The sequence below is a fragment of the Nannospalax galili genome, unplaced genomic scaffold, assembly GCF_000622305.1.
Source record: "Nannospalax galili isolate Female #2095 unplaced genomic scaffold, S.galili_v1.0 scaffold377, whole genome shotgun sequence".
NCBI lineage: Eukaryota > Metazoa > Chordata > Mammalia > Rodentia > Spalacidae > Nannospalax > Nannospalax galili.
In genome coordinates, this window is record NW_008341187.1 from 2,909,895 (window position 1) to 2,932,711 (window position 22,817).

Below are 22,817 nucleotides of genomic sequence, written 5' to 3' on the forward strand. Positions count from 1 at the left end.
TACATAAATTGAATTTGATGAGTCTGATGAATGAGACAGAGCTCATTTTGACAAGGATTTAAATCTTTCTTGCCTTCAGTCTAGTTTTTCAACTCGTTCCTATGAAAACTGACAACTTTGCTGAGATGTTGCTTCCAACATAAAACTCACAAGAGTGTGAACTGTGAGTTGCTTTTTCATTGGTTTTTGGTGCTCACTAAACTTTTTTTTGTCCTCCGCTATGACTCGTCAGCTTTCTGTGGTCTTAGCAGAGAGCATGCTAAAAATATGGTATTGACAAATCTTCTTAACAATGATATCACTCCAGTCACTGCCCAACAAGTAATCAAATATCTATGAGACAGTTGCGCATTTGTGCTATACTTCACCCAGAGGAAATCGTAGTTCCTGAATAAGATGTGGTACACAACAAGCTACAACTTCTAACTCATCTATAAAGGCCAGTTCCATATAAAATTTTCTCCAATAACAGCATTGCCACAACACAATGGTATGGCAAAGACTCAAAAAGAGTTGGTGATTTCTTAAAAATGAAAAAAGGTCCGAACATGGTGGCACTTTTAATCCCAGCACTGGGGAGTCAAAGGCAGAACAGGTCTCTGTGAGATGGAGAAAGCCTGATCTACATAGCGAGTTCCAAACCAGTTGGGGCTACAGGAGATATGGCTCAATGGTTAAGGGCACTGATTGCTCTTGCAGATGACCAGGGCTCAATTCCTAACACCCACATGGTGGCTAATAACTATAACTCTAGTCCCAAGGGATCTGATGCATTGGGGCTACAGGAGATATGGCTCAACGGTTAAGGGCACTGATTGCTCTTGCAGATGACCAGGGCTCAATTCCTAGCACCCACATGGTGGCTAATAACTATAACTCTAGTCCCAAGGGATCTGATGCCTTCTTCTGACCTCTGCAGGTATTTCATGACATGGGCACACTTACATACATGCAGACAATACACTCATACACATAAAATAAAAATAATAAATAAAACATTTTAAAAATAATCAAACTAACAAGTGACTTTTTTTGTCTTTCATCTTAATGATATGTGCTTAAAAGTTAATCAATAGATACTGATTTAAAAACTTAGTGTTCTAATTTCTTTTCTGTTGTAATAAAACACTCTGACCAAAACAACTTAGGGAAAGAAATCATCTAGTTGGGTTCTACTTCCAGGGCTCAGGCCATCATTGAAGAAAGTCAGAGCAGGAATTCAAGGAAGGAGCTTGAAGGAAAAGCCATGGAAGAATGTTGCCTGCTGGCTCACGTAGGCATGTGCTTAGCCAGCTTTCTTATATAGCCCAGGATCATCTGCCTAAGGATGGTGCCACCCACAGTGGGCTGGGTCCTCCCACATCAATTAATAATAAAATCAACCCCCCACCAGTCAATCTAATCTAGGCAATTCTTTAATTGAGTCTTCCTTCTCAGATGCCTCAAGGCTATAACAAGTTGGCAATTAAAGCTAACTAGGACACTTAGAACACGTTTGGGAAGTCTAGCCAATATAGGAGAAAACAAAGATGAAAATTCAAAGATATTAATCTAGACTATTTGGGGTACAAATAAATGGTTAGATATTTTTAATTATATCCAGGCACAAACAACTGGTATCGTGATTACTTTGTGTATTCAAGGAAAATGTCTATTTTACTTACTTAAAAAGAAACTAGAGATGATCCTGAGCTGTAATTTAATTTGCAAAAATTACCCTGTAAAACATTTTCAGTATGAAAGAGTGGGATTTAAAGAAATTAGTGCACGAGCATACAGCACACAGGTTAATCAGCTAAAGAGCCAAGGTCATGGGAAACAGGTTCTACTTGGGTGCGAACACTTTAAGTCATGTAGTAAGTGCCTCATAGCCATCCTAGGTTTTTCCTTCTCTTGATAATGATATATATCATTTTCCCCAAAGTTTATATAAATTACATTTGAATCAGGCTGAATTCTGCTTGGACATACATTCTTGAAACCAAAACTGACATGTGTCAAGATCCTCCATTACTTTTTCTTTGTGTCCACAAAGAGTCATGCAATCCAAGAAGATAAAAATCCACTTTCCTTATTTTTCATGCCTTGTTCAGACTCACCACTCCAAGTAATTGTACTTCTTTATTTTTCCTGCCATGGACATATTTCCAACACTGCATTACCTTTTACTTATACCATATTCCTAAATAAAATCTGAACCAAAATTTCCCTGTCTCCAGCTTTTCTCTAATTATTAAACTTGTGTCTCCAAATGTCTATGCTGCAATGACTAAATTTTTACTTGTTGATTATTTTACATGTCCTCAAACTTCATTCTCTTTATATACTCTAAAACACTTGGTAACTGAGACTGTCTTCAAAAATATTGCATTCATGGGACTGGCAAGATGGCTCAGCAGTTAAGAGCACCAGCTGCTCTTGTAGAGGACCCAGGTTCAGTTCTTACACCCACATGGTGGCTAACAACCATCTGTAACTCCAGTTCTAGGGGGATCCAATGTTCTCTTCTGACCTCATACACATAAAGGTAACAAATAAATTATGTTTTTTAAATCTTACAGTGTTTATGTAGTTAATGTTCAAGTGAAGTTGAATATCCATCGTGATGGTTTATCATTTAAACTACACGTGGTTTTTTTACACACCTGTCAGGTGGTACAGTTTGGAATAGAAGAACATACTGTCAATGGGATTCACACCAGGCTGAGTGGATGCCAAAGTAGTTCACTGATAAAGGGGTAAAATACTTTACATCTGACCTTATTTTATTCTATTAAATCCTGATGATATAAAGTTGGTATGCTCAGATGCATTAAAGTCCCAGAGCTTACTTCTAGGTTAGAAAGACAGATTTAAGAAAATAACTTTTTATCTGAAAGAAAAATATCACATCTCTATTCTTGGATATAATACTAGTAATAATAACAAAATATTAAGAAGTGTTTAAAGATCAAAAGAAGCAGGAGATGACTTAATAGTAGCACAGAATTTTAAGAAACTTTGGAATATTAGTTTATCTAAGATCTACTTGAAATGAGCTATAGCTGTGAGAAAAACAAGATAGAATATATGCATGAATGAGCTAGTGAGATGTGGCATAAGGAGGAGAGGTTTCAAAGGTCACCTAGAAAAGGAACCTGAATTGTCTCTAATGATTCCCAGTCATCAAGGGAAAAATGCTAGAAACTTCAGGGAGTTCATTTCAGGTACATATAGAATGGACTAAGAGTCACATGTGATTCTGCTTCTGACTTTTAAAAAATATTTTATATTTTATTTTTATTTTATGTGTATGAGTGTATTGCCTGCATGCCTGTAAGTCAGAAGAGGGAGCCGGATTCCCCTGGAACTGAAGTTAGGGATGGTTGTTAGCTGCCATGAGGATGCTGGGAATCGAATCCAGGTCCTCTGCAAAAGCAGCCAGTCTTCTCAACCACTGAGCAATCTCTCCAGCCCCTCTGCTTCTGACTTTGATGCATAAATTCTCTCATTCTCGTTAGAATATTCACCACAATTCGATAACTTGCAGCATAAACAAAAGTGCAATAGTGGTAACTTTGTCATCTTTAATTTGTTTGCCCAAATGATCTTTCAAGACACTCCCATTCCTTGTTGTATGATAAAACAGAACAGTTCATGAAGACAACTTCCTGTAAAATAGATTATAGTCAAGACAAGGAAAGAAAAAGATGCTAGTAAGCAGACGGGAATACGATGGTAGATCCACTTCATAGCAGTTAGTATTTGCAATTTTATGAGTGAAAATAATAGTCAGCTTATGTACCTATGACTTAAGAGAATTTCCTTTGATGCTATAGACTTTTAAATTATTTGATGTAAAATAAAAATATTTCTAAAAAGAAAAAAGTCAGGCTTTGAAAAGAAGCCAAAAAAGACCAGTTGCATATAAAATGTAAGTACATATCAAACAAAAGGTTGCACCACAATGAAAATGAGCTAAACACAAAGCCATCTTACTGTGGATAGTTTCATAATGGAGGCATCATCATGAAAGTCACTGCTGATCTGCCTACCTGAGACAAAATTCTAAGAGAAAAGGAGTTAAATGAAAATAAATCTAACCCCCAAAGAAAACCTGTTAATGCTTCAAGCTCACAGAGTATTATTATTGACCTTTCTCAATGCTTTGAATGTGATCACCTAAAATTATTATTTTAAGTAGTGTTTTGAGCAACCTTTGGAAACAATCAATTTGATTTTTTACCAGAAATCTTTGTTTTATCAGAAGGATGGAATAAAATGTCCTTGGCTGAGATAGTCTTCTTAGAAGTGGCTATTTTGGTACTCTATGCTTAACATATTTAAAGATACATATTCCAAGTGAGCATCCAAGGCACATTTGAGTTTTATCTATAGACAAGATTCTATTGCTTCAACAGCCCTCTTTCTCTTCTGTCTCAAAAATTCCTTTCCAGAAACAATCGAGAAGAGTTTCTGGAATTTCTATCACAAGTACCTTAATGTGCACTGATTTTCCTATGTCAGGTAAAGTGACATATGACAAGATAATAAGCTCAGTGCAAATGATAGAAGATTGAAAACCGTGTAAAAGAATGCAACAAATAAATTCCATTGACTAAAAACAAAAATACTTCAAAGCTTATTTCAATGTAAAATAAAATAATAAATTAATATAAAACAACTAGGACAAAGAATGCTTGCCCCAGTCTATGATTTTAAAGTCACCCAAATTAACTTCAGAAATGAAGGTAGACTAGTGTAATCACTTTTGGCATCAACTATGCTAGGTTAGTTTCTAATAAAAGAAATGATGGTGATGAATTGGCTGGGGAGTAGCTGATTTGGAAAGGAGAGGTGAAGGTCATGGGAGGCCTCAGGATGCCTAAGTTCCAGACTGATAATATTGAGACAAATATCTCACTTGCTGAATAATGCCCAGATGGCAGAGACAGCACTGGAATGTGGTCATAGTTGCTTCTTGACAGGAAACTGTCACCAGTAGGTGACCCCATCAGGCTGAAGACAGGAAAATTGCTAGGTGATTCAAGAAAGTGCCTGTAGGCCAGTACACCATGGGTCCCTGAGAAGCAGAGGGTAGAACCTCAGGAAAAATAAATTTTCAGCTGGAGTTTACACGAAATTTCCTTGGAGATGAAAGAAAATATGAGCAATTCAGTTTTCACAGATGATATGTCTTATAAATGGAGGAAACAATTCCCATTAAAAAGAAACATGATAGTGTATATAAATGGCAAAGGAAGGATACAATCTCCTGCAATAAATAAGGACCAAAGTTAGCTGTGATGCTTTCCTATGACCACAATCCAGTCCAAAATTAATTGGTAGTGTGGAGACACTATCCCTGCCATACTCCAATGATCAGAAAGTGGAACAAAGCAAAGTAACTCAATCTAATATTACAGGTAAAATCATGATGAGTACTTAACAGAATTTGCAAACCCAAATCCAATTCATTTTCCAAAACAAATCTCTTTTCAGAAAGCAATCTTGATTAGCAATTATTGTAGTGATATGCTATTGAAAAATAGATTAATGAAAGGAGAGTCTTTTATTACCTTCCTCTCCCCAAATAAAACATTCTATAATAAACATGGAAGGTAAAGCTTTAAAAAATAAGTTAGTATTACTTCTTCCTGAAGGAAAAACTTTCGATATCAATAATCAACTACCAAGGTCAATGGAAGGAGAACTATTAAGTATATAAATGAATCACATTCAGTCTAAATGTTGACATTCTTTTGTTGCACAATCTTTCCAGAGCTGATATTTCACACATTTTAACTTGTGTTTCAGAAGCATCCGTCTAGGTACTACAAGAAACTATAACAAACATAAAAAAGTAGCAAGTTAGCATTAAGCATTTAAATATAAAGAATTGACTTCTGAATTTAAATTTGCAGTCTAAAAAATTATGAGTTGTGTTGCAAAAGACGTGTACAAGGGCATAAACTGAAAATCAAGATTGATAAACAAGAATCAGGTAGCAGAAAGTTTTTTTTCTAAAAGCAAAGTCTGAAATTATGATGTATAAATCTACATTGCTTTGCTTTTGCTTGCTTTGAAAACTCTGTTCCCTTTATAAATTAAAGCATGTGTTTCATTCACAATAGCCATATGACCACTTTAGTAAGATGCTTTTTAATTTTTATAATCAGATCTCCCACAACTAAATATTGTGCATTTTAAACTGAAGCCATGTCTGTTTCCTTTCTTTCAATATTTTGTTTTAAGAAATATAAATGCAGCATACTTTTCAGTTTCTTTCACATGTCAGCATATACACTAGCAAATTCTCATAGACATTAATTCATAACCATGTTATCAGTTTCCTTGTAAACTCTCTAGGGATAGTTAAGAAGCGATGAGCTCAAAATCTCATTTCATCCAAAACTCTATAAAAGCTTCTGTAAAAGTAAAGAAAACCTTTTAGGTTAAAAAAAAAAAAAAAACACTTCAAAAATTTACATCTACAAAATTCTGGAAAAAAAATCAAAACTTTTAGCCCCATGTGAATGTTTATATTTAACAAAAACCATTTTAAGAGCCAGAATGGTGGTGGTGGCATATGAGTTTAATTCCAACACTTGGGAGGCAGAGGCAGGTCGTTCTCTGTGATTCAAGGTCAACCTTGTCTACGTAGCAAGTTCTAGGCCAGCTAGTGTCACATGCTGAGACCCTGCCTCAAAAAAAAAAAAAAAATCTGGCACCCAGTGTCTTTTTACTAGTAATTTATAATTGGTCTAACTTTGAATTCTGAGGGGCAAAGCCCATTGTATGGAAGACTAGAAAGCAAAAACTCAAATTCCAGAGGTCATCATTACCATTTCTCATAAAAACAAAGAAAAGAGGGGGTAAGAAATGTGTATAATTTTAGCATATTAAGTAAGGAAAAATAAACACATGGTTTCATTGTTTACTTGTTGTATGTAAGGTATCCCAGACTTGAAAAGTGACATTTCTGATACCCTGAGGGAGATGCATTAATCCACCATCACTGTGTGTTCCGTATGTAGAACTAGGGACACTAGAGGACAAAAGAGCAAACCTTCAGCTGTTTAAGACAAGATAAAGCTCACAATCCCAAATTTCAAATCCACAGTAGATAAGTGGTGTGTGTGTGTGTGTGTGTGTGTGTGTGTGTGTGTGTGTGTGTGTGATCACTCACCTTCGACTAGCTCATTAACCTTGGGAAACAACTGGCCAGTCACTGAAGGGAAATATAGTACCTTGGGCCAATAAGCTTATTAAACAAAAACTCAGAATAGGAGGGCAAACCACCATGTAAGCCAAATCTACAGCTGGACACTTTTGCATGCAGTTTAGGTATCCTTTTTGCTCCTCCTACCCCAGAAACACCATGGGATACAGTTTTCCTGCACTGTAATTATAAGGGAATGATGATGAAAAGCAGTGCCTGGGTGGGTGTGTACTGAGAAGGGTAAATTCTGCTCCTCGCAGCGCTTAAAATAAACAGGGACTACGCTATGATCCTAGGAGCACACCGTGCAATTCCTTGGCTCTCTTGGTAGCTTTCTTTCCCAAATATAGTGCCTACCTTCCGTGTGGACTGCGGAGACATAGGTCCAATTGTACCGCTTGACTATGTCAAGCATCGCCCTTGCCTGCAAAGTGTCTGAAGGCACAACCCTCAGGAAGTACTTGTACAAAGTTTTGTCGCTCAGGTCGATGCTCGTGGCAGAGTAGGCGATCTGGGGGATGTCAAACAGCTGCAGCAGATTCTGCACTTGAATGGCCACGGAGCTGGAGCCAGGGCCGATCACGCCAGCAATAGGCTTTTTAGTCCTGCCTGGGGGAAGGGTCTGGCCATCAGGCAGGCAGCGGTTGAGTCCGTCCTTCTCGTCTCGAATGGAAATCAGAGAATCCCTGATGAACTCGATGCTCTGTTCCAGAGCCACTGAAGAGTGCCAGCAGGAGTCCCGGATCTCACTGCCCAGGGTGATGTTGGGCAGGAGCACTGGGTCTGCATTGATCTTATCCAATGTGTGGAACATGGCCTCTACTCTCTGAATGCCATACTGCTCCCTGATCTCCCCACATTTCCTCTCTGGCACCTTCTCGGCTGGAGGTTGATGATGGACCGAGAAGAGGGCTCCAATGATAACATCTCCATCCATTCTGGCCACCGAGCGCTGAGACGAAGCACCCACCAGCAACACTTTCCTGTCGGGGTTTCTGGGGAATAGGGACATCTCCAAAAAGATCATTGAGAAGAAAAGGAAGAGGAGCCGGACCATGATGGTGAAGACGCGGTCCACCGCCAGCCAGCCACGTTCCCACGCTGGTCCCGCCTGCAGGCTCTGGAGCACCAGCAAGGCGCGCGACGCTGCTGCTCTGGCCGCTTCTGGTGGTGCCTGTAGCCAACACAGCTCCTTCAGTGCCTTCAGTGACCCCACCACCGCCTCTTTCCCCTCCGCTTCCTCCTCCCGGTCCTCCACTGCCGCTCCCAGGGGCGTTTTTAGGGGAAATCAAGTCGCGATTTTTCACTGGTGCCCGAAGCAATATGGATTTGGTGTACAATGCACGGCGTATTGGCAGCTGTGAGCTGACTGAATGAAAAAAGGGGGACATCAAAGCTGGGTCATCGAAGGAACTGTGTTTAAACTCTGAGGTCAGTGATGCTAATTGTTGCCCTCGCGCTTTACCACAACACATCCTGCAGAGAAAGACAGCTAGGAAGGCAGCTCTGGGCAGTGAGGAAAATAGTGTCCTCCTCGCTGAGCTCTCCCGGGCCCCAGCAGGTGCAGAGCCCTGCTGACCCGCCCTCTGCTCCAGCTTCAAGTCTCTTCTCAGTCCCCTAAACCCTACCAAGCTTTCTCAGGTGACTGGGGAGGGGGGCGGAAGGAAGGGAAGAGAGAAGAAAAGAGAGGAGGAGCTAAATTCTTCGACCTAAGAGAACTTTCCGGATTTGAAATGATCAACTTTTTCCCAGCAGAAAATTTGGAAACTCTTTGCAAAGGTGGAAGCACTACTTTAAAATGAACAATGGGTGTGCATTTTACTTTAACTTGGAGGGACTGAAGATTCCCTGACACGCAATTCCAGTCGCAAATGTAAATCCGCCAGCTTGTGAAAATCCATATTAGTTACTAAGGCAACGCCTGGTAAAGTCCCTATGTTAGGGTTGGCATGTAACCCCCCCCCCCCAAGTTAGGCTTACTGTAGATATTTAAGGAGAAAAGGTGCGATAGGTAACTTGTTTTCAAAGATGCGGCTGGGGAGGTGGAGAGTCTCCTGCATCCTCGATAAATCGGGACCTTTTGGGCTTTGCCTGGCAGCAGGAAAGAGGAGGAAGTCTCCTCAGAATGGGGGATGGCTTTGCTGAGATAGCAAGAGTCACACCGCGGTCAGAACCCTGGACAGCGCTTAGAGCAAGCGGGTGGTACCGCTTCCTGCAGGAACCTGCCTTAACCAAAGCTCGGCAAATCCTTGACCTCTCTTTGCAGTTTCCACCTCTTTCCTTCGCTTTCTTTACAACCACCTCCACACACACACATCCCTCCTCTCGCCTCCCCATCATTTCACCACCCTCATTCTCTTCGCTTTGCCCCGATTTTGCAGGTTTATATTCCAATCCAACTGCTATGGGAGCAGAGGCACCTGCGGGGCTGAAGTTGGCTCCCTCTCCCTTCCCTTCCCGATCCCTCAAGGTGAGAGCCCAGATGAGAAAGGGGCTGCGGGAGCCAGCACAGAGTAACAGCACAAGAGGAAAGGCACGAAAAAGGAAGGAAATCAAGCCAGACCCCCTTCCCTAAGCCTCCCAAGGCGTGCAGAACTAAGAGATAAATAAACGAAGATCCTCCTGGGTCCAGAAGGAAATCCGATTGATTAGGACATGCTTGCCTTTGGGAATGGGTTTCACCGCGGGAAGAGTCTGCTCACCTGAGTCCGTTGGCGGGTGTGCACTCAAGATGTACCTGACAGAAGACAGAGCTACGGTCCCCAGGTCAGAGGACTGCGGCCACCTTCGGTTCGCAGACGCCTCAGCTCCAATCCAGACGGTGCAAGGATGCAATCTGGGTTGTACACTAGTGCCCTCTTTCTTCAGCACTATTTTAACGCAAGGGAAAAAACGGGGGAGGGAGGCAAAGTCACAAAGGAAAAAAAAAAAAAAAAAGAAAGAAAGAAAGAAAAGAAAAAGAGTAGGGTAAAAATTTGAAAACTTTAAAAGATGTGGAAAATAAGGAAACTGTCACTGACTCCTGCTCCTCCTCAGCACCTGCAATGCCTGTAGAGGCCAGAGGAGCTGGAGCTGGAGTTATGGACAGTTGTTAGCCGCCATGTGGGTGCTGGGACTTGAACCCGGGTCCTCTGCAAGAACAACTAGTGCTTTTAACCACTCAGGTCACCCAAGGTTTGTCTAAAATTTCATGTACAAAAATGAGTTGTTTGATAGAGGGGGAGGGGAGGGAAAGCTAGAGAAACGCAGGGACTATTATTTTCTCCACTACTGTCTACTATCTATTGGAGAGGTCTTAAAGAAGCTGCCAGGTATGCAGATATTCACTCACATCCATCCTAAGAAGTGAGGGGCTGTCTAGGCTGCTGATGTGGATACCTTTCTTTCCTTTTATCTCAGGAACTCAGGTATTCTCTCTCTCTCTCTCTCTCTCTCTCTCTCTCTCTCTCTCTCTCTCCCTCTCTCTCTCTCTCTTTTCTCCTCCCTCTCTCTGGAAATAAGATCCATACTCAATAAATAAATGTGGATATGCACATCTGAAGGAAGGCTCTGTTGGGAGGTCTCAAAGATGAGGAGGAGAGTCATGGGCTGAGGGAAAGGGAAGGAGAGGCACGCACATCCTGAAACTGGACAAGCAGAACGAAGAGAGGGAAAGTGCAACCACCCTTTCCAGGTCAAGATGTAGCTAAATTGAGAACAAGCGATCACATGGAAACACTGGAGTGAAAAACACTTACCCAAATTCCTCCCAGACTGCCAGTGCCTTTTGGACAGGTCTCACGGTGCTGCTTTTCAATGCATGAAGAGTGGAAGTTAAAGCTTGCTCCTCTGGGAGCATGATGGCTGAGCAGAATGCACCCTGGTTTTTCAAGGGGGAAAGGCAAGTGACAGGGTGCCTTTCCATTCTCCATTAAAGCTCTTGGGAGCAGAGACCAGTCTGTGTGGGGTCCTTGATCACCGTCTTGTTCATGCCTCCTTGATACTAAGGGAAGATGTCAGTCAGGCAAAGTGAAAACTATACATTCAAGTTGGCAGGAAGAGAGATGAATTTGGAGATCAAAATAGAGCTGATACAGGTATAGATTATATATTGCGTGATGAATAGTTTAATTTCAAATGCATTGAGTTGAAGCTACCAATTAAATTTCCTTCCCACCACATTTTACATTAAAGAAATTTTCCAAACCAAAATACTGATAAGATTTTTTTTACAGTGCTAACAAATCACATATTACATTTAATATAATATGCTATTAGTTTACTAAAGGCATATGAATTGAGAGGTACTGATGGTACAAATGTTTATTATATACTGAAAGGGTAGTGTATTGCACTTAATACATGATTTTTTGGTAATGTACAAAAATGTCATCAGTGATCTGGTTTGGGAGCTCTAACATAAAAAGTAGTGGTGACCAAACAAAAGAGTGTCTTATATAGTAGCCCAAGGCAGAGTTCAGGACTCCACAAGGTAGCTCATGCCTGCAATCCTAGCACTGGGAAGCTGAGGAAAGAGGATTGCTAAGAGTTGAGGTCAGTCTAGGCTACAATAGTGAGTTCTAGTCCTGTCTGGCTACAGAGTGAGATCCTGTCTCAAAAAAAAAATCGTATACTACTGTAAAAATAAATACAACGTAATACGCATCATGTATACATGGTAACAATGCAAATGTTCTTACAAAAATTACTGCCCATCTCCTTATGAATATGTGTATAATTCTCACTTAATTCTGTTCTGCTATAAAGGATATAATGAAGAAATAAGTCTGAGTTATAAGTAAAAAGGTGATAAGGTTTACACATAAAAGCAGTTAAAAATTCAAACCCTTCAAACAAGAAATGTAAGAAGATAAAGAAATGGATGAATTAAGTGTGTATTGCAAATTATAGCGGACTCTAGTGGGTACTCTGAAAGTTAACGTTTACAAGTCATTGGAATATAGAAGTGCAGTATACACAAGAGATAATAAACTCATTACTAAAGACGCAGCACAGACCGAAAATAGAAATGGGATCAAAGAAGGTCTTCGGAGAAAATTGATTTGTGGAAAATTGATATATAATGTATTGCTAAGGGAATATGAGGGTTGTTCAAGGTAGATCAATGTCATATAGAGTAAAAAATCATGCTTCTCCATAAACCACCATATTCCTTAGACAATTCCCTTAATTTAGCATTCATTCCTACAGTTAATTCATGGGCATTGTATGATAATCCAAGGCCCAGTGTAAATTTTCAGTTTATATATCCAATTTGGCTACAGATTCTAGTTAAGTATAGGAATAAATTGCTGTATTGTCGCGGGGCTTTATGCTTGGAACCACAGGCAAAAGTAATTATAAGATAAAACCTCACCTTCAAAATTTAAAAACATTTTTATATGGAGAGATGGCTTAGTGGTTAAGAGCACGTACTGCTCTTGCAGATCTGGAATCAGTTCCCAGCACCCACATGGCAGCTCACAACAGTCTGTAACTCCACTTCCAGGGGATCTGACACCCCCTTATGACCTTCATGGGCACTGCATGCATATGATGCACATACACGCATGTAGGCAAACACTCAAACACATTTAAAAAAAAAAAAACAATAAGTCTTGGGGCTAGGGAGCTGGCTCAGCAGTAAGACCTTTGGTTGCTCTTGCAGAGGACCTGGGTTCAGTTCTCAGCACCCACATAGTGGTTAATAACCATCCGTAACTCCAGTTCCAGGGGATCCAATGCCCTCATCTGGCCTCCATGGGTATTACACAACACAGGTGCACTTACATACTTTCAGGTAATACACTCATTCACACAAAATTAAATATACTGAAAAAAACAAATCTTGAAAAATTAAGTAAAATGTGATTGATTAGCAAAATAAATAATTTTTTAAGACATAAGAACTAAAAGAGGACAAATTTCCTATGCAGTCTACTGTTTCAGCAGTCTGACCTGCTGAGGACAATACATACAAATAAGACTGAAAGCCTCAGCTTCCATATGCAATCAGCAGAATCAGTGGTGCTGTGTGCTCTTGCATATGGACAGGAAAGCATGTGTTTGGACACATCCTGTTCTCCCACAACCTTCCAAACACATTTTTTTAAGTACTGAAATGTAATTGAGGAGAAAACAGCAGCCGTGGTTATTCTAGAAGCACAGAAAGGTTTCAATTATTGTGTTCTACTCCTTGCTGTATCCCAGGGTCTACAACTCTGTGTTATTTATTGTAGATGCTCAAATATCTATTGAACAATTGAATGGATATATTGTTCTTGTTTGTTTGTTTTATTTTTTTTCATCTTATGTTTATGAGCATATTTTTTGCTTGTAGATAGGTACAACTGTGTTATGCAATGCCTGCAGAGGTCAGAAGAGGGTACTGGATCCTCCAGAACTGGAGTTACAGACTGTTGTTAGCTGGGAATCGTGTGGGTGCTGGGAATCGAACTCGAGTCTTCTGCAAGAGCAGCTAATGCTCTTAACCACTGAGCCATCTCTCCAGCCCTGGATATATTGTATTTAAACAATAAAATCATCGTTTCATGTTAGTGCCATTCTTCAAGGTCAAGTCAGATTACTAGCTATCTCATTAATCCTTCATTTAATGTGGGGAAAGTAAGCTTTTTTTGTTTCTTTCTCGAGTGTAAGGAGATATTCCAATTAGCATATAAACTTAAGCCACATTTATACTACAGATGTTATGACACTTGAAGGACTGAATTTTTTTCTGAACTTGATAAAATGCCTTTTCATTTACTGTACTGCATGTTAGCCAATAACAACTGAAACTTAGAAACTTTATAAATGAAACAAAGAAGATAATAAGAAAACAAAACATAAATTTTAATGTTGTGGTACTGTCACTTGAAAATGACATTTGGAAATATTCTGAGAATCATTATGAAATGGGTAAAATAGACATACTATCATAATCCTAGGAGTAGGGCAATTGAGACACCAAGAATCCAATACTTACCTGAGCTTAGAGAGCAAATTAGAGGCAGGGCCACATCACACAACTTCTAATCCAAATTCACAAATAGAATGTAATGAAAACCTCCCGTACGATCTGAGCTAAGTGTTACTTATTTTCACATTTTCTTAAGCTCTGAGGTAATCATCTCTTAGCAGAAGCATAAGTAATAAAGAAAATGATGTGAATTCCTTTCCTTTGGGCCTTTCCTCTGTTGAGGGCATAAACATTACAGGTGATTGTTCTATTTGCTTAAAATAGCCATCTTTTATAACAGTTCTAATAAAGGCAGTAACCTACTTGCACATTCTCACAGCCAACTTTTGAATAATTAGCAAGAAAAGAATCAAAATTTTCAGGTATAATAAAAGCCTTCATTACAAAAGGCTTTATCTTATAACTTCATCATACAACATATTAAATTATTATTCCTGATTAAACAACACTGTATTGTGCCCCTACTTAACAGAACATCTACAACATGGTTGTTCTTTACCCAATACCTCACTGAAATAATGATCTACCTAAAATACCATTTTTATGCTTTCAATTACCTGTGTCAAAACCTACAATATATCCAAGGTGACAATGTAATAATGTCTGAATCCCTTAACCTGATACCCATAGTCATTTGATTCTGGAAAACGTTCATAGAAGGAAAACATGTAATTATAAAAATCTTCTATGACAGGAAGCCAGTCAGAGAAAGAAACTCTCCTTATGTTCAAATATGCCCAAGGAAATGTCAACAGGAAATACAGTTTGTTGTTGTTATTGCTGTTGGTTAATTTTTATTTTAAAATTTTTATTTCTTTGGAAATTTCATATATGAGTATTGCATTTCCCCCCTCCCTCTCCCCCAACTCCCTCTCAAGTTTATGATCTCTTCTTCTATGATTATTATTGTTACACACACACACGCAAACACACACACACACACACACACACACACACCACAACCTACTGAGCCCCACTCAGTATTGCTCTTGTGTACATGTGTTTAAGGATGGTTACTTGGTATTGGATAACCTATCAGAGAGTTCATCCCTGTAGATTCCATCTCTCTCAGAAGCCATTGACTGTCTGTAACTCTTCATCTATGTGTGGGACCTTGTGAAATTTTCCGATTGCACTGGCATGTCAACTGGTACTGTCATTATTAAGCAGGTCTTATTTAGGCAACTTTGTCATTGAGATTTAATGGTCACAGATTCCCTCTCATGTCTGGAAGACACTACCTAGCATCAAGCAACCTGGTTTTCTATTTTTGTTTTTTTTTATTTATTTATTTATTTATTTATTTATTTATTTAGTGGAATTTTGGCATACTGAACACTCTAACCTCCTATCTCTTTACCATCCCATTCACTGACCCCACTCCCCACAAATATCTCTCTCACTTTCATACCTATTCACATGTTTAGTGATCCACCAAGATTAACCAGAGCCTTCTGTGAGCCTGGAGCTATCTCTTAGAGCCTTGAGGTGAGGTGGGGGAGGTCAGCAGAAGGTGTATAACTAAAGAAAATGATCTCCCCCTCCAAGAATCTATCAATAGCCAGTATTTCAGTGGTAAAGGGTAGGAACTTAAGTGCCTCCCTCTTCTTTGATTGATTGTTGATAGGGCTGGTATTATCAGGGATCAGTGCAGGTAATCACAGTTAATGTGAGTTAATGATAAGAATAGTTGTTTGAGTCTAGGAAATGGTGTTTGTAGCCCTCCAGGTCTTACATACTTCCTACCCCCCCTTCTGCAATGTTCCCTGAGCCTTAGAGAGAAGGGATGGTATTCATGGTTTGTTTGGGATGGGGCCCACATCCATAGCTTGTTTTCTACATCTTGGGCAGCCATGACTCTGAATTCACCATTGTTTATTGTAAAGAGATCCTTCTCTGATTACGGCTGAGAGTCACTTTTTTTTCTATGGGTATAAGCATGGGTAATTCAGGGGAAGTTTGCTACCATGTCAGTTTAATTAACCATCAGAAATACACTCCCCACAAAGGCTTACTATGCCCCCAGACTTGTGTCCTTAGCTGGGCTTACAGTACCAGACATTGGTCTCCTCCCCACACCCTAAGAGTGGGTCTTGAATCCATCCAGAAGGCAGTTGGTTACCCTCACCCAAACAGTCAAGCCTCTAATGCACAGGTAGGCACATCTTGCTTCCCAAATGGTTTCTTTATACTCCCTCAGTCCAAGTTTATTCCCCCACCGCACCTCACATATTCATGTCCCTAATTCTCTGCCCTCCTCTTTGCATAAACCTTTTCACCTAGAGCATTCCTCCTTTACTTCCTTTTTACCTGTGTTCTACTCTCTTCCCTCCCTCAAAGTGCCCTCCCTTACATCCTTGCTTCCTGGCTGTACAAGTACTCTATGTCAGACGCACACACCATATCAAAGAATTGAACCTAGGGTCCTCATATGAGGGAGAAATGCAGTATTTGTCCTTTTGAACTTGGATTACCTCACTTAGAATATTTTTTCAAGTTCTACAAATTTCCCTGCAATATTTTTAATATTCTGTTTATTATTTTTATTTTATGTGTATGAGAGTACTACCTGCATGTATGTAAGTGAACCTGTGTCATGCAATACCCACAGGAGCCAGAAGAGGGGATTGGATCCCCTGGAACTGGAGTTATAGATGGTTGTTAGCTGCGATGTGGGTGCTGGGGATCAAACCCCAGTCCCCTGCATGAGTAGTCAGTGCTCTTAGCCACTGAGTCATTTCTCCAGCCACATTCCCGGAAATTTTAATAATTGAATTTTTCTTTACAGTTGAGTAATATTCCATTGTGCATACTCACCACATTTTCATTATCCATTCATCAATTTTGGGCATCTAGGCTGCCTTTGCCCCCTAGCTATTGTGAATAAAGCAGCAATAAGCATAGATGTGCAAGTATCCCTGTTATAGTGCATAGAGTCCTTTGAGTTTATGGCTAGGAGTGACATAATTGGGTCATATAGTAGTTTTGTTTTTAGTTTTTTAAGAAATAGATTTCTGAAGTGGCTGCAATAGTTTACACTCCTACCAACAGTGTATAAGTCTTCTTCCCACACATCCATACCCATTTGTTACTATTGATATTCTTGATGATAACCATTCTGACTGGGGAGAGAGGGAATCTTAAAAGTGGTTTTTCTCTGTGTCTTCCTAATGGCTAAGGATGCTGAGAACTTTTTTTTTTTTGAGACAGCGTCTCCCTGTAGCCCCAGCTGTTCTGGAACTCACTATGTAGACCAGGCTGGCCTTGAACTCACAGAGATCTGCCTGCCTCTGCCTCCCGAGTGCTGGGACTACAGGTGTGCGCCACCACACCCAGCGAGAACTTTTTAAAGTGTTTCCTAGCCATTAGTATTTCTTCTTTTGAGAACTTTCTGTTTAGCTATGTAGCTTATTTTTTTTTAATTTCTTTTTTTGGTGTTTAGTTTTATGAGTGCTTTGTATATTCTAGACACTAATCCTGTTCTGGTTTGTTTCTTCATTGCTGTGACAAAATACTCTGACCACTACCAAGTTGGGGAGAAAAAGGTTTATTTAGCTTACATATCCCAGGTCACAGTTCATCTGGGAGCCCAGTGTAAGAACTCGGGGCAGGAACCTGGAAGCAGGAGCTGGAACACAGGCCATGGAGGAATGCTGCTTACTGGCTTGCTCTCCTGGCCCCTGCTCAGCCTACTTTCTTATGCAATACAGGCCCACCTGCCCAGGGGTGGCACCACCCACAGTAGGCTGGGCCCTCCCACATCACTCATCAAGAATGCCCCACAGACATGGCCACAGGCCAGTCCAATAGAGGAAATTCTCCAGTTGAGGCTCCCTCAACCCAGATGTGTGAAGTTGACACTAAAGCTATCCAGCACAAATCCTTTGTCAAATTTGTAGCTAGCAAAGGTTTTCTCCCATTCTGTGGGCTGCCTTTTTACTAACCTGACAGTTTGCTTTGCTATGCAGAAGGTTTTTAATTTTATAAGATCCCATTTGGTGATTTCTGGTCTTATTTCCTGTGCTACTGGAGCCCTATTCAGAAAGTCATTTTTCTGTCCCTAGATGTTGAAGTGTGCTCCCTACTTTCTCCTCTCACAGACTATGAGATCATTTACTGAGGTCTTTGATCCACTTGGAGTTGAGTTTTGTAAGAGGTAAGAGATAGGGATTTAGTTTCATTATTCCTCGTGTTGCTATTCCTGGAACCATTTGTTGAAGGTATTTTTCCAATGTATATTTTCGGCATCTTTGACAAAAATCAGGTAGTTGTACTTGCACAGACTTATGTCTGAGCTCTCTATTCTATTCCACTCATCTACATGTCTGTTTTTGTGTCAGGGTCACACTGTTTTTATTACTATGGCTCTGTATGTAACTGAAATCAGGTATGACAATATCTCCTGTCATATTTTTTTTGTTCATGATTGCTTTTTTTGTCTTTGACATTTTCTGATTTCATACAAATTTTAAGATTTTTTTTCTATTATCTGTGAAGAATGGCCATGGAATTTGTATTGTGATTGCATTCAATCTGTTGGTTGCTTTTGATAGGATGGTCATTTTCACAATATTAATTCTTCTAGTTCACAAGGGTGGAAGGTCTCTCTACTGCTGTTTTATTCAATTTCTTTCTTCAGTACCTTGAAGTTTTCATTGTAGAAGTCTTTCATTTTCTTGGTTAGGTTTATTCTTAGGTATTTTTGCATTGTGAATGGGACTGATTTACTGATTTCTTTGTACATATAGGAAAGCTTTAGTTTATATGAAATACACTTTTTAAAGTTTTTTGGGGAGGGATTTCTGATGTGACTTTTGATTGAAATCACTGAAATAGTTTTATTATGTTTCTCTCTTCATGTTTTGTCTGAGCAAACAAGATCTGCATTTTTCCATGCTTCAGCTAACACATAAAAATATACATTCATGCTGGCACGCCTTTAATCCCATCACTCGGGAGGCAGAGGCAGGAAGATCTCTGTGAGTTCAAGGCCAGCCTGGTCTACATAGTGAGTTCCAGAACAGCTGGGGCTACAGGGAGACCCTGTTTCAAAAAGACATATATATATATTCATTTTTTTCATGTCTCTTACATGTGTTTGACCATCTTCAAAATTCACTTCAAATCCAACTTATTCATGAAAACTCCAAGTTCTGGAGAAACCATGAAAAAAATTTTATTAAGCACCTTTTAATAACATGATACAATAAAACAACACCCACTGAGTTCTTAAAATGTGTATTCACCTGATGTCATTAACAATTATCATTATCATTTTCAAAAGAATGGCCTGTTCCAACTGTGTGGCCATTACTAAATACTTTAGAATATTTTTGAAAATAACAAATTGTAATTTGTTATTTTAATATCATTATTCATAGCAAATGCTCATCTTTTGAGTCTTGATCTTATTTTCTGAAAATGGAGAATTGTCTTAAAGTCTCTTAAATAATAGAAAATGATCAAGATCCTTAGAAAGCTAGAGACGTTTTGCCTCTTAGTTCTAAAACCAATTAAGAGCAGCTCCAAAAACATTTAAACAATTGCTGTCACTGATTTCTAAAAGGAATAATAAAAATTTTCTCATATATAATTTTGAATATTTTCTTAAAAGTTCATCTTTTTGCTATAGTTATGTATGGATTTGATAATCATTTAAGAAATGCTTATTAAAACTTGAGACGTGTTCTGCTATTTGATATGTTTTATTGTTAAATGGCACACAAGGCACTTAGAACTAAAAAAGAATACATTGAAACTACATCAAAATATTAAGTTATTAGCTTAGGAACAGTGTAATAGACAATTTCATTTTTATTCTTTTCAAAATTGATATTATAAATATGTATTGATTTGTTTAAACCTTTGGTATACTTGAGGCTGGGCGTGGTGGCACACACCTTTAATCCCAGCATGTAGGAGGCAGAGGCAGGCAGATCTTTCTGAGTTCGATCCCAGCCTGGTCTACATAATGAGTTCCAGGACAGCTGGGACTACAAGAAGACCCTGTCTCAAAAAGACAAAAAAAAAAGTTAGTATACATAAACATTTATTAATGGTGATGTAGTCAGGGAATCAAACCTTACTAAGTTCTAGTGCTATCTCCTTCTACACTGCTCACCCACCCAAGATAGTCCATGACCTCTTCTGTGGAGGAAGAGCTCTGCTGAGTGCTGCAAGCATAACACAGACAAAGATGTTACATCTTTCTTGGAATCCAGCAAGATTCAGAAACTTGGAGTCTGACAAGCATCATCTCTGGTCCTTATTCACCACAGAATGATACAGAAACAGTTATAACAGGGGAAAGCCCAGCACACAATGTGACCGTGTGAAAGAAACAACTTCCTTCAAAGATTGGAAAAGGCTTCCCAAGATAAAAGCCACTGGAACCAAGTCTGAGACAAAGGAATTATCTACATGAAGATGGGAATGAGTAAATGCAAAGATTGTCCAGACACAGAAATTCTAACCAGTTAGAAGCAAAAGAGTGTTAGGTTTAAATTGAAACATAAATGGTTTGGGAAATCCAGTCCCAAAACCAAGAGAGACTAATAGAGATAGGAAGTTACTTTGAGAGAGAAATACTTAATAAAGTGTTAAATAAATAATGTAAGGCTTTTGGAAGATGACCACAAACCTACTCAGAATGTTGAAATTGATGGGGTAAGTAGTACCGTCGTGGACAGCAAAAGTAAGCTGATGGAACTGAGGAGAAAGTTTGGACCTGAACAATTTGAGAAGGCAAAAACAGTTGAAAAGCTGTCTTACAGAAGAAAACAGAGGCCAGTATCTCTGTAATTATATGAATGTAATATATGAAAAGGTATCACAAGAGACATAAAAGAAAAAGTTAACTTCATCAAAATTAAAACATCTGCTCTTCAAAAGATGACACAGGTAAAATGAAAATGCAAACAGCATATGGAGAGCATTTTGTGACAGAAACAGGCTTAGAAAGTCCATGATAAAGGCCTCTATTCAGACCACTAGCAGAACTCCCGTAAACGTGTGATAAAATGACAGCTGACCCAAGTCATTCAAATGTCAAAAGGTTTGGATGGCCACTTCATAAGAAGAGGATATGCAAAGCCAGTCACTGCATGAAACGACTGGACACAACTAAGTCGTCAGAGAAGTACAAGGAAACACCAAGTCACACACATGAACACTGTACAGTCATGAAGATCCAAAAACACCAGGTGCTGAGCAACATGTGGAGAAAATTCACCTTTGAAAAACGGCTGGAGGAAGTATTGAATGGAATGGTCCAATGAGTGATCATTTCTTATAAACCTTCACCTGTCCTAGTTTCACAACTATTTCACAGATAGCTAGTTACCAAAATGGAGTAAAACACGTTTGCAAAAAAGACTCACAAGAATGTTCACAGCAGGTTAATTCCTTATTAATAACAACCGGAAACAACTCAAATACTCATAAAAAATAGGTAAATAAATTATATCATCTTTGCAGAGGGGAACACTTCTTCATAATAAAAATTACTGATAAATGCAACATGGGTGAATCTCAAAAGCATTATTTTGAATAAATGATGACAGAGCACATAGTATTTATTTCAAAGACAACACATACATGAATGTAAATCAGAAGAATGAATGTAAGTCTGGAAAGTTAACTGCAAAAGAGTAAGACAACCTTTTCTAAAGTGATAGGAATGGTCTGTTCCTTGGTGGAGTGTTTCACATGTGGTTTTTCATTGTTTTTCTGCAAATTTTCTGAAAAATCTGTATGCTTAAGATCTATGTATTTCACTGCATATAAGTCACATCGTAACAAAATTAGTTAATAAAAAACTGTGAAAGTAATCAAAGAGTGAGAAGATGGTGGACTGAACTGAGGCATTGGCGGGAAGAACAAATAAACATGCCAGAACTGGAGGGACAGCAACAGAAACCAGGGACTGTGAAAAATTAATACAAAGAAACATTCAAAAGATGCTTCCCCATTCTAGAATTTAGCTCATTTTAGCAGGTGATCATGCCATTTGAGGTAGAAAACATAGGCAGAAAAAGAGTTGCACGGTAGAGAAAAGTAATGAGTTTCATTTGAGATTCATTAATGTATCTTTGAGGTGATCCAAACGCTCTGCTCTCATAAGTAATTTGTTTCTAAGGTTAGGGGTCAGAAATGAGGCAAATATCAAAGAAATAGCTATCTGGAATCTTGGCACAAATTATACCTCAGAAGTTGATAAAATGTTCATGGAATAATCTAGGAAAGAAAAAAATCCAACTTGTGGTTAAAAGAAAAAGAGAAATGGGAGGCTACAAGGTCAATTCAGAAGAAGCACCAGAAATAAAACTGAAAACTACCAAATGCAAGTCCAAGGAACAAGTGAGAGAGAGTCCAGAAGGAGGGAGTGGCTGAGTATGGTGAGAACTGAGGGAAGAGAGGAGAAGATAAACTGAGCATGGTTACTGGACTTGTCAATCATGTAGCGGAGTAGTGACATTATCAGAGCTATAGAGGAGAGTTTTGGTCTCAGAGATCAACATCTGGGAAATGGGAATGAGGAAACAGTAACATCATAGTTTCTGAATATTCAAGTAACTGCACATGTCTTTACCAATTTGTCTACTAGCACAAAGATTGCTGCATACACACACACACACACACACACACACACACACACAC

The 22,817-nt window shown here is 39.1% G+C and overlaps 1 protein-coding gene across 1 annotated transcript in view; it reads right to left on the reverse strand.

The window, feature by feature from the left end:
- The window catches only part of Grm1 (glutamate metabotropic receptor 1), a 398,699-nt gene extending 390,438 nt beyond the window's left edge, over positions 1-8,261 (reverse strand). Inside the window, exon 1 of the mRNA XM_008836709.1 lies at positions 7,559-8,261. Coding sequence (XP_008834931.1) covers positions 7,559-8,258 — 700 coding nt within the window. The 5' untranslated portion in view covers positions 8,259-8,261. The remainder of the gene's footprint in view (positions 1-7,558) is intronic.
- Between the last annotated feature and the right edge of the window lie 14,556 nt (positions 8,262-22,817).